Source organism: Diachasma alloeum, unplaced genomic scaffold (genome assembly GCF_001412515.2).
Source record: "Diachasma alloeum isolate Michigan unplaced genomic scaffold, Dall2.0 Dall_scaffold_00624, whole genome shotgun sequence".
In the NCBI taxonomy this organism is placed as follows: domain Eukaryota; kingdom Metazoa; phylum Arthropoda; class Insecta; order Hymenoptera; family Braconidae; genus Diachasma; species Diachasma alloeum.
In genome coordinates, this window is record NW_021680756.1 from 7,505 (window position 1) to 20,391 (window position 12,887).

At 37.0% G+C, this 12,887-nt stretch overlaps 2 protein-coding genes across 4 annotated transcripts in view; one reads left to right on the forward strand and one right to left on the reverse strand.

The window, feature by feature from the left end:
- Positions 1 to 1,893: 1,893 nt before the first annotated feature.
- On the reverse strand, positions 1,894 to 3,927 carry LOC114841506. Its single transcript, XM_029126518.1, has 3 exons — positions 3,337 to 3,927; positions 3,018 to 3,262; positions 1,894 to 2,581 (listed from the first exon to the last, which is right to left on the reverse strand). Exons 2-3 carry the CDS (start codon positions 3,240 to 3,242, stop codon positions 1,937 to 1,939), a joined length of 870 nt encoding a protein of 289 aa, XP_028982351.1. The 5' UTR covers positions 3,243 to 3,262; positions 3,337 to 3,927; the 3' UTR covers positions 1,894 to 1,936.
- A 222-nt stretch (positions 3,928 to 4,149) lies between these two features.
- LOC107043748 (glutamate synthase 1 [NADH], chloroplastic) overlaps positions 4,150 to 12,887 on the forward strand; it is a 301,745-nt gene continuing 293,007 nt past the window's right edge. For all 3 annotated transcript variants that reach the window (XM_015265359.1, XM_015265360.1, XM_015265361.1), the window contains exon 1: positions 4,150 to 4,548. The gene's annotated coding sequence lies outside the window, so the exon portion shown is untranslated. The remainder of the gene's footprint in view (positions 4,549 to 12,887) is intronic.

The window sequence follows — 12,887 nt, forward strand, 5'->3', positions numbered from 1 at the left end:
AGTTTGTATTTTTTTGTTACAGAGATTAAGGGATGCAACGGGGATCGATTGATGGGGAATTTAATTCTCCGTCACACCCTCTGTGTTTCATTCCTTAATATTAATTAGCCAGCAAATGAATCACCTGAAAAACATTAAGAACATGCTGAGGGCGAGGAGGACACAAACGTCACTCCGAAATTATCCCTGTGACAGCGGGACTGCTACTGCCGAGTTACCCGCACAGGCAGTTCGCCCAGCCGTCAGATTCGACCGTGGCGGCATCCCTCCGTTGGGGTCGAACTACTTTTGGCTTGGGGTCAGTCCAACCCCGAGATCTGAGCCACTACTTTAGTCAATCCTCTTTGGTTACAGCACTGCATTTGGCTTTCGGATTGGGACCGCTATTTACCGATGGCGGCGCTCGTGACGCTGAAACAAGATGGTGGATTACAGGTTTTCCCGTTCAAATTTGAGCGGCATAAAATACACTGGGCACAACAACTGTCAGTGCTGAGCAGTGTACAGTTGCTTTGCGTCCATATATTTACAATTAATTGCATAATAAATGTTGTCACAATGCTTACGTTAACATTGGAAGAAATTTTCAAGTTCGTAAAGAGTAATGAAAAGTCGAGAAATATGAAAGAAGGTCTGAGAGTGTTAACCTCAAAAAATCTGATTCGCTGTGGTATGACATCAACAAGTCCAAACAAAGTTCACTTGTACGCATTATGTGTGAAAACAAGTGGTTTATCGGAATCGCCACATGTCATAACAGGCATTATTATTGCTGATGACTCGGTTGCACAATCAGCTTCCATTAAAAGTATGAGTTGTACGTGTAAAGCTGGATTAAGCCAAGAGTGCAAGCACATCGTTGCCGTTTTGTTGTACTGCACACAGTAAGATTTTTTCTCTCATTCAATATGCATTGCTTCGATAGTTTTTCTCACTTTTTTTTTATCTCACAATAGAAATGACATTCGTGGGTTCGAGCTGGTGTCAAGTACTGACGTAAAATGCATGTGGGGAAGACTGAAAGGTCAAGCCTTGCAACAATACAAACCTGCTCCTCTCTCTTCCTTTTGCTGTTGTCTACAAAAGACCATTCCTGAGCTGCCTGAGGTTGTTAGAAAACGTATTTATGATTCGTTTGTGGATTGTGACTTGGACTCTTCACTCGAAAAACATAAAAAGTGCATGAGAAAAACTCCTGCTTCCTTCCAGACTCTTGCTTCGTCCCAGGTTCCCCCATCAAATAGTGTGACATCAGATAATTCTGCTTTTAAAGCAATAATACTGAATGCTGGTCGTTCTGTGGTCATGAATGAATTAGTAAATTTACCTGTTGGTGTAAGGGACTGTTGCCGATGTCAGTATGAAGCTATTATTTTCGGTTTTGATGCACTGAGTGTTGCAGAAAACACTTCTGGGAATGAGACCAATTGGAAGAAGGAACGAAAATTTCGAATTACTGGTAGCCGATGTTATTCGCTTTTCACTTATTATCAAAATGAGAAAAATAAGAAAAAAGACTGGGGCCGAAAAGCAACTTCTTATTTCTGGCCCACAACATTCACCAATAAATATGTAAAGCATGGGTTGGAAATGGAACCGAGAGCCAGAGAAGTTTATGTTGAGTATCGATCTTTTGATGTCATTTGCACTGGATTAATAGTCTCTGATCACAACCCTTGGCTTGGTTACTCTCCTGATGGGATTGTCATGCATAAAGGAATTCCTCAACTACTCTTAGAGATTAAATGTCCACTTGACTTGCCAGATCTAAAACCAGAAAATCTCCTAGAAACCTGTGATTATTTAACGTACGAGAATAAGACAATTAAACTTAAAGTTAAACACCAGTATTATGGTCAGGTACAATGCGGTCTTGCTCTCTTGAACCTAAAGAAATGTGATTTTGTTATTTATTCGTCTAAGGTCGATAATATCGTCATCTTGCCAGTTCAGTATGATAAACTTGCAAAATTCTGGCTAACTTTTGTAGAGTATCTACGAAAATCGCTCGACACGTTGATTCAGCTACGCAATTAAATATTACTGCTAAGCACGAAAACTTGAGATCATTTTTCAATTTCATCATTGTCATAATAACACGTTCTCGCAATGTCATTTTATGTTTTCGCTGTTCGGGATAAATGGTGGTTATTTCTAATATTAAGCGATCCAAGATTTTATGATTTCTGATTCCGCATAAAACTGACAGTTGGTGGTCAGTAGTTATTTTTGTCGAAAAGGGCGAATAAATATTCCCACTCGTTACTTGTACAGAAGCATGGACGTGTGGGGGCCGATCTCTGGTGGCGAATGGTATAGAGACGTCTGCGTGTTTTGCTAAATCTCGGGAGTCCACTTGTACAGAGACGTCGATATGTGTCGTATCTCCGGTGGGTACTCGCATACCAGGGTCGAGGTCCTCCGGCTCAGGCTCTTCTAAATTGTCGACAGTGGTATGCAGTGATTCGGACAACTGCATTTCCGGACAATCTGGATTATCACACCTGACATCATTGAGAACATCAAATATTGTGCGCAGATCACATTTAACTACATCTCTTCCTTCAAACAATTGAGTCACCTGGGGATGAAACATAAATATTAATAATAAAAAGTTCTCGTGATCCATCAAAGAGATTTCAAATAAAGATTCAGATGAATGCAAGAAATTTCTGGGGCTGGGACTAAACGAGTGCCTCAATCCTAATACAGTAGACAAGGAGTAAATCGTAATAAGTCCAATTTGATGATCTCGATAACTGTTCATTTCTCTGGGGAACGAGAAATTTTCAAGGGACACTTCAGGGAAAGTTTTTTGTATTCCAAAACATTTTCTACAGGAAAAGTCTCTTGATTTTTCCTTAAAAAATCAGTGATTATCGAGATAATTCTATTTTCAATCAAATGGGTCACAGTCGACTTATCACCCATTATTACTCTGCTATTGAATATCCATTATTACTCCGCTACTGAATAACCTCGTATGATTCAAGGGAGAGCGAGAGTTGATCTTTTACCTTGAATTTGGATGTACTCCCTCTGGTACCAGGAGATGCAGAATTAGGGGTACGTGGCGTTACATTTGTCTCTAAGAGATCCGCTTTTTGGAATGGGGACGTACTGCCTCGTGCAGACGGCGATGACAATGGATTTTCTCCAAACTCTTGCTGGCGATGTGGGTTTGAACAGGACGGTAAATTTTGGCTAGGAATCGCATATTTATTGAGCAGACGTCGTTTCATCGTGCACTCTCCGGAATACTCTGAAATTAATTGAGAATACATATTGTATTCACTTCAGAATCAGGGTCGTGTTGTCAATTAATAAATGGCTTACCTGAGAGGACATAGTCAGTATGTAGCGCTCTGCTACATCTACACCCACACGCACCTGTAGAGCACACTCACACAGGTGCCTCGACTAGAGCAGAGTCAGTACGATTCGACTACGATGCTGATCAGTCGCACTATCAGTCACACGCTTTTCAACCACTTATAATTATATTGTATACCACGTTACACGCTTTGGCGAATAAATCTAATAGTACAATATTCGCTTGTGTACGGTTTCCCTTCTTCAAAACCTACGAAACCTACAAGTAGACAAAAAGTGCAAACTGCAGACACGTGAATTTTTCAATAATTTATGAACTTGCAATTTTTCAATCCATAGATCCCGCATATGAATGGCTTTAATTTCACTACCATTTTTTGAGGTTATCACTGACAGCGGTCGGTCTTGCGGTGGAACTCGATAAAAACTCAAATTTGGGCTATTCACTGATGTACTCCTACATCCCAGAACGCAACATTTTCTACTAATTTTTATTATTCTCCTCTCCTGAACTTTCCCAGACGAACTCATTTTTAATAAACTTTTGGAGCAGGTGTTTACAGTTTTCAAGTCGCCGCGCAGTCAGAATGCTGAGATCCGCCATGTTTTCTAGTTGCCCAGGGGCCCACAAGGTCTCGCATTTTTATGTAGCGTCCCCAATACGAGGATATCAGCCGACCCGAGTATCGGTCCGAATCTGGAGGTTTGAGTGACCCCAAGTAAAATTAGTATTACCCCATGCGGGAGATGGCGCCATGTTCGATCGTCGGTAACAGTGAGTTAGGTAACTCTGCTTGAAGCTCGTTCAGTGCGTCATTGGTCGTGTATTAGTAACGTTCTGTTCTTCAAACCTCTTCAATACAGCAAAGAATATTGTACATAACGCACTATCATAAAAACATTCAGTATTCAATTTGCAATACAAAAAATAAGACTAGAGGCGCAATTGATTTAACAACAAAGTACTTGAATCTGTGAAGACATTCATTTTAACGGAGACTAGAATAAATACAGCGAAAAATCAATTCAACACGTGAGCATAAACTGTTCGGGGAGTGGTGGTGCTTGCCAGTGCATCAGACGGAATCCAATAGTGTCGATCATCAATCGTGTCGAATCAAGTTTATTAATCAGTTTATTTGATACCTTCGACAAGTTTCTGAAGGAGTTGGTTGACATCCCGAGGCTGCACGCTGTGCTCATTACACTGAGGAGGTAATGCTCATAATAGTTTTTTATTCGTGAAATTAATTATTTTATTCATTACAAGTAGGGACACCTCCCCTGCCGCGTGGCATATACCCAGACATTAATTAGTACCACGTTTCCTACAACTTTCTTCATTTTCTTTCATTCTCATTGAGGAAAATGAAGATTATATAATGTACCTCAGGTAATTTTTACAAAACATATTGCAACCGGTTTTTTGTCGCTAGGTATATGGGGTAAAATGGTTGGTAGAGGGTATTGGATGGAATTGTGGGAAACCGACCGGCAGATTGTAGAGTATGTGGGCACCGGCTTCCACTATGGGTATATCATGAACAGAGGAATGCAATGAAACGCGGGGAAAGTATTTTCAATTTTTCTGTTAGCATTTTTTTTGTTAAGGAGCATGGGTAGATAGCAGTTCAGGAAATCTAGAAGAAAGAGTGCTGGATTTTTTCTTTGAAAAGCCGACATCTTGTTAATGTACTCTGTGCGAGAGACTGCCCCTTTTGACGGTGCCGTATATAAATCAGACGTGGCTTATATGGATTTATGTACTCTTGGGGAAAATCAATAGGTTCAACGGATAGACGTCTCGACGTTTAATCGTTAATATGTAAGCCTTTGGAAGAACATTTGTTGATTGATTTAATTAATTAATTTTTATTCTTTTGCTATTGGATTTTTTATTCATTCGTTCTGAGAAGAATTCAGAACGAATTCAGGGAAATTCTCTGTTTTTCATTGTGATCGGAGGAGGCAACGTATGTTTAGGCATGTGGACCGTTGGCTGCGTAATTGTTTGCGGAATGTTAATGGTTACATATAAAAACGTGGAGGAATACGTAATTATGGATGAAGGAGATATTGACGAATTTGAGGAGTTTTTTTTCGAAGAATCTTGTTTTTTTTTTTGCAATTCCAGTGTCGCATGTTCACGCGCTGTGCACGTGCCCTCAGTTCGGGAATCATAGTGCGTGACGATGATGAAAAATAATGGATTTCTACATAAGGCTTAAAAGAAACTTCTGACGAATATGAGGTTGCAGCCCGAGTCGAAGACAAAGATTGCACTCATATGAGTTGGAATTTTTTTTTTTGTCATAACGGGTATAAGCAGCGATTTACGACCGGGCGCTTTACGACCGTAATGACAAATAGTATATTCCAGGGCAAGCGCCATGGTTTTTTTACTCGCGTGGTTGGCCAGTCCTCGGCTTCGCCTCAGACGCCAACTCCACGCGAGTAAAAAAACCACATGGTAATAGTGAACGATATTTTTCCATAGTGATTTTCACTTTTACAAGTTTGGGGAAGGGCCAATACCAATCCCCGGACGAGGAAAAGTGAAGATCAGTACGGAAAAATCCTCATATTTCTCCCACTTTTCCAAACCATTTCGCGGTCCACAGCAATTCTAACGCCAAAAATAAAGTAAACTATTCAATCATTTGCCTTTCTGCCAGCGTTTCAAGTAGTAAATCCACTTTTCATTAGGGCAACTTATTTTGTACCATCGATTTTCGAAGATGATTTCAACTCTAAATTCCATAAAACTTAAAACTGGAAGCATAATAACAAAACGCTAACTGCCATCCTAACATTAGCTATGAATAAAAAACCTGAACATTCGGGTTGAGGTTTTTTGTTCATAACTAATATTAGGACGGCAGTACATATTATGCAATCGCAATTATTAAAACTTTTGAGTCTACAAAATTCAGTATACTCCTTGTGGCCACATGAAAAGTTCCCACTGCACGTGAAAGTCTTCTGGAGGAGTTGAAAATTTTCAATGCGGATTTTGATCTGTACGTTTATATGAATCCAAGTCGTATGGTGGGTTTTGATTACTAGACCTGTACGCGCGCTTACCTGTTCGTTGTGAAAATGCAGAAATCGAATTTATCCAACTTCATATAATCATAGATGTTCATGATATCCGCCGCTCCCTGATTCTCACAAATCTGCCAGCGATAGAAAAAGTCTCGAGCCTTTTCCAGTCCGCCAGAAATATTATTAAAAAATGGAAGTACTAGTGGCTTTTTTTCTTATATACCGACCGATATTTTGTAATATTTGGTAGAAATTTTGTAAATAGTTTCCATGTTTTTGGATGATTCATTCATAAAAGAATGATAATAAAGGACAAACCTGTGATAACTGGTTCGTCAGTAGCGCTACAGTTGGCAGAATGGTGGTAAGGCAAATGTCAAGCACTAATGTCAAGGAGTGGTGGAAGAGCAGATTCCATTCATTAGATCAGCGAAATAATCCTTCAACATTTCATGTAACAATTTTTTAAAAACTTCGCCTTTGTTTTTTTTGTATTCTTTAGTCTTTGATTATTCTGGATATATTGAGAATTGGATAGTCCTCACAGGCACAATATATTTTTTTAATCTGAAGGAAAACGTATGAAATTAATCAAAATGGTTCGAAAAATAATGATATAAAATAGAGTTGAAGGGAATAAGTATAATTGACCTTCTGAGTTGAATAAACGCTCCCAGGATTCCTTCGGATTAAGTTAAATTTGTCTAATGCCTTTTTTGTTACAAATGTAGTTGACACTTCTTTCAAATATATGGGAAATATAAAATTCTCAATATATCAAAAATAATCAAAGAGTAAAAAATACAAAAAACCAAAGAAAAAGAAGTTATTAAAAACTTGATACATGAAATATTGAAGAACAATTTTTCTGGCCTAATGAATGGAATCTCCTCTTCCACCACTCCCTGACATTATCGTGGTTTTTCCTTGCACCCTTCTGCCGCCTGAAGCGTATTACTGACGCACTATAGTCATCATAGAAAGTTTTCCTCTTTTATTATCGTTTATTCATGAATGCATCATCCGAAAACATGAAAACTATATACAAAATTTCAGCTAAATTTTAAAGCAGCTCTACGATGCGAGTTCAGTTCCTTCCCAGCGCAGGTTAGTTTGGCAGGTCAAATTTTTTGCCTAGGCTCAATTTCTGTGCTTACGACTGTTGTAAAAGCACCGCATGAGCCGGACACCTGTCTTTACTGGAAATTTAGGAATTATGTTTCGCATTTTTTTCACAATTCTATTGGTGGGGAACAAAATTTTTTTCTTTGAATTATTGTCAGATAGTTTCATAATCCATCAACCGAATCGGGATGAAAAACGGCCAGATACCCAGCGTGCTAGAGACGTCTAAAAATCACTGAATTGAGTAGAAATGAGGATTTTTATTTTGATAAGTAATAAGTTTTCTGTTGAGACAAAAATTAATTCTGTTCTTAAACCTCCCTCTGAACGGTTCACGAAGGGGAAACACCGAGGGATGTAATAATTGAGTCTTCCAAAAATTATTGACACATGCGATCTCTACGATGTGTGTAAAAGTCCATAAGAAATAAAACTACACGGCGCAATCTTGAAAAATGATTCAAAAATTTTGAAAAAATTCACATGTACTTTCCATGTCATTGGTTATCCTTATCAAACACGAAAATTATGAAATTCAATTTTTTTTACATATGAGCCATCCTAATGTAGATACGTCTATGGTTTTTCCTTCTCTCTCTCTCTTTCTCGAATTTTCTAAAAATTCCTTGCATTCCCTCGAATTTTCTAGAAACTCCTTGCATTCGCTCGAATTTTCTAGAAACTCCTTGCCTTTCCTTGAATTTTCCAGAAACTCCTTGAATTTTCTCGAAACTCCATGAATTTCCTCGAATTTTCTAGAAACTCCTCGAATTCCCTCGAAAAATCTAGAAACTCCTTCAATGTTTTCGAAATTTCAAGAAACTTCTCGAATTACCTCGAAATGTCTAGATTTTTCTAGAATTCCGATAAATGGCACTAAAAATAAGGACCGTTTTCCAAAATGACCGACCCCCCCATAATGAAACCATAGACGTATCCACGTCAAAATGAGAGCGAATTAAATTTATTACATTCGCAAAAAATAAGACAATGAAAAAAATTGAAATTAATGAAATTCATAAATTTTACATGATGAATGAAAATACAAAAAGAATCAATTTTGTGCATGATAAACATGAGCAAATTGGAAAATATGAAATTGAATGTATCTTCTTTTATAGATAGGATATACCGATATATTACTTGCACGATTCGAGATATATCGATATATCGAATGTATCTCCTTTTATATGTAGATAGGACTAGCACTATAAGGCGCGCTTCGCGCCCTCGGCAAAAGTTTTCAACCTTATCCATGGCTCAATCTTCATCAACGCAAACTGTCATTTTTTTTTCTAATAATCGATACTCGACAGTTGTTTGCATTTATAATCGATATTTTCATTTTCGATTAAAAAAAATCGATACCTTGCAATTTCGGGATTTGGTCTTTTCCTTTAGTATAATAGAGTAGCATTATAAAGCGCACTTCGCGTGCTCGGCACTTGGTGTCTGCATCTTCAGTCCCATTGTTGAAGAAATTAATCATTCGATTAATATGAACATATTATTTTATATAGTTCTCAGATGCAATGGCATAATTTATCATCACAATTTCACGCGGTTGATTATCAATTAAGTGGATCTGAATATATAATCTCCATAGTTTTGTCTTATAATTAGTCTTCGTCTTATAATTGTCAGGGGAATCTTTCGATTCCGATTTCCCATTCACAAGATACCACTCACTACATGGCCCATGAATCATATATATATATATATATATATATATATATATATATATATATATATNATATATATATATATATATATATATATATATATATCAAATTCACCTCAAACACCGCCTAACCTCCTTTCTTTGGTTGTGTTACCATTCTTAGCGCGCAATTGCTGCTCTAACTTGGTGTCGTTTTACAGTGAAATTGTGTTCCATGAGTATTGCAACTGATGGATATTAATCTTAGGCCCCTTTGACCTTCTCAGAATTTTGCCGTCGAATTCAGTGGGAAAGCATTAGTGGAATTCGTCAGCGATTATTGCCTGCATTAGTGGTGTTTCGCTGAAAATTTGTTGGAAAATGGCCATTGGGGCGGTGCTACAGTTCATTGTTATACTTAAATTGGATATCTCAAATGTGCGAACCATATCCATCGTATATTACAAATATTTTATTATATACCAATTTAAGTTATTTTTATGCGCGGATTTTTATAAAAAATCAAGCATATCGGTGTAATTATCAGCAGTAACCATTTTCGACCTAGCATCAACATATGTTAGATTTTGATTCCATCCTCCTTCACCAAGAGAATAAAATAATGAATTAATCGATGGTTCGAGTCTCTTCTAGAACTATCTTCGTTTTAATGAAAAAAAGCGATGATGAGACTTTCTCAGAGAACCAATTGTTTCCAACTTTCTAAGATCTAAAATACATTTGTGGAATATCCCAACTATTGTAGTTGAGGAAATAACTATACCACTCCATTAGACTGTTTTGCATTATAACGATCATGATCCAAGTCAGATCTTGAACGGAATGTCAAGAATAATTCCGATCAGGATTCTCCCTCATTGAGATCTGTCATTTGATTCTTTTGTGCCTAAGCTTCTTCATGCATCGTTTCATATGATTCAAAACGAACAGTTTTCTTTTTCGCATACACTGTTAGAAAACTACCCTTGAAATTTCACGTATAATATGTTGAAAGTTTAAACAACGACCATTTTATATTAAGTTTCCCTACATATTGATATTGAAAAATCTGTCCATTACCTAATATTCAATGGAATTCTCATTTTTAAGTTAACACGATAATGAAAATTATTGAAAGTCGGCCAATACATTTTTGAAATACTCATCTATTGGAAATGCAATTGAACATGATGTTCAATTTTCATAATAAGTTTAAATATCCAAGTTACCATTGAAGTATCAATGATCGCTTGACTTGAAAAACTATTTTTTTTTTCATTTTCAAGCTGCATGAGAATCTCCATGAACGATTTCATCGTTAATCAAGTTCAAATTCATAGCACTAAAAATTCAAATACGGTTATTATGCAAATGTCAACAACTTGATTTATACAGTAGAACTGAGTAAATTGTGCCCCTCAGAGTTACCCCCACTTAATCCAATTCCCATTCACATCCTTGTCACCCACCTCTCTGAAAGCCAAACGCACAGTCTCCTCAGTCTGATTGTTTCGACTGAGTATAGTTTACATCAGCCCATCGCCAGTAAATTTGAAAATTTTGTATTGTCCACCATTCTACGTCCCCGCCCTCTCGATTGCATATTTGATTTTTTTTTCACACACCTGCATGCAAACTTCGTACTTTGCTCTCTAATGAGCGGGAGGAAGAGAACCCCTTCTCGCCCCAGAGTGCAAAGTCGCTCCCTCGACTGAAGAGAACTCATTTTTTCCCCCCTCTCTATAAAGCAAAACATGGAATTTCCCACTTGATCGACCGTTTTAGGGCATTCCCGATGTTGTGAACGTATTGAAATCATGCTCCATGTAAATTCGCATTCGAGGAAATACGCATTGAAAATTCAAGAATAGTCTGCTACCTCTTTCACAACATCAAATTTTGTCAAAAATGCGAAACTCCAAAAAATTTACTCTTTGCGCGTAATAGAATAAAAAAAAAAAAATTTTAATAAGTTTTTTAGGTCTTTTGAATGTTGAAAAAACGATATAAGAAGCTTCAACCCAATAAAATTTTTGGAGATAGAAAACGATTACAATAATTGGCAGAATGACCCAAGAAAGAAAAAAAATACAAATAATCCTTGACGATATACCAACGTATCTCCATACTTGCAGTCAGCGATGAACGATGGATAGTGGAGTAACAGACTTAACTTCCGAGAATAGTCAAGGGATATTTTCCTTACTGATAGCATTATAAGGCGGGCTGCGCGCGCTCGTCAACAACCTATGCACTTTCGTCGTTGTTGAAATGGATTATTAGATTTACGAAATTGTGAGAACAAATCATAAATCAAGATCACTAATATAAGTAGATTCTAATAGTGCCATAATTTTCTAATATAGCCGAGTCAAATCCATTATGAAATTTTTTCTTATTTTATATTATAAAAAAAAAACTCAAAAATATGTGAAATTATTTTCAAATAATGATCCATTCCCAGGAGTATATTTCAAACAAAAATTGGTGAATTTTCAACGGAAAAATTATGAATAAAATGAATTTGAAACGTTCCCCGATTTCTATTATAGTATGACTCCGAAAATTTCCCTTAATTGTGNCTTTACATGTACAAAAATTGCCTGGCCTTACCCATAACCCTAGATCCAAGTAAAAGGNAAACAAAAATTGGTGAATTTTCAACGGAAAAATTATGAATAAAATGAATTTGAAACGTTCCCCGATTTCTATTATAGTATGACTCCGAAAATTTCCCTTAATTGTGAGAATGGATGGGGAAAATGATGAAAGTGAGACCTGACGTCATTTAAGAGACGTAATAATTTGAGGCATAATTACGGATTTTTTAGTGATTTTCTAGATCACTCATCGGTCGTTTTTTTTTTCATTATAGTATGTATTGTTCATGACAGCAGCCAGAATCTGAGATTCTTGGCTTCACGGTAGAATTTTTGGTCATAATTTCTACTGGAACAGCTTCGTTCTTATTTTAATTTGGAAAAAATTTTCTGACATTTATTACATTGTTTTGTTTTTCTTGTTTACGAGAGTATATTTCTAATTGAGGGATAAATGATCATGGAGAATTGAAATTCACAGATACATCATTTTTTAATTTTAATCATTCACTTGATTTTTTTTTCATACAATTCTGTACATGAATTATAATACTTTCATAACAGCACTGTAACAGCAGAACTGTTTGCTTTTCTCATAACAGTTATATCGAATTATCGATATTGATATTTTCATCTTCACAGGTTTTGCCAAGAGTATTGCACATTTTCTCACTGAAATCGAAATTTCCACATTTTGCTTCCGAATGGAAGCTTTGTAATCGTTCAAATTGAAGTTTCCAATTTTTTGTGTTAGGGTAACTATATATGGTCTAAAAAGTCCGAATATGCGATTTTTAGATGGTGTCTGTATTGTGACGAGGCATATTCATTTATTTTTTATTATTTTTCTACATATTTTTTCCCACTACACACTGCCCCCTAAAATGTAAATCCCACCATCGTTGGATACCCCTTCCCCAGACTTTTCCCCTCATCGCCCCTCTATCCCTGCCCCTGGACATCACGAAGACATCAGCCGAAGGAAGACATCAGTTCCGGCCCCACCCGATCAATTGGAGAAGCCATCGCCTCCTGGAAATTCCCCATACTAGACCCCCGAATATTCAACACCAGCAATAATCCCTTGCGAGACATCCCTGGATTGTGGTCATCGTCACCACTCA

Bases quoted from the DNA above. Each gene is read 5' to 3' on its own strand.
- LOC114841506 (XM_029126518.1), bottom strand. From the start codon at position 3,242: ATGAAACGACGTCTGCTCAATAAATATGCGATTCCTAGCCAAAATTTA. The intron at 2,582-3,017 runs GTAAAAGATCAA...TTTCATCCCCAG, and splicing joins GGAGTACATCCAAATTCAAG to GTGACTCAATTGTTTGAAGG.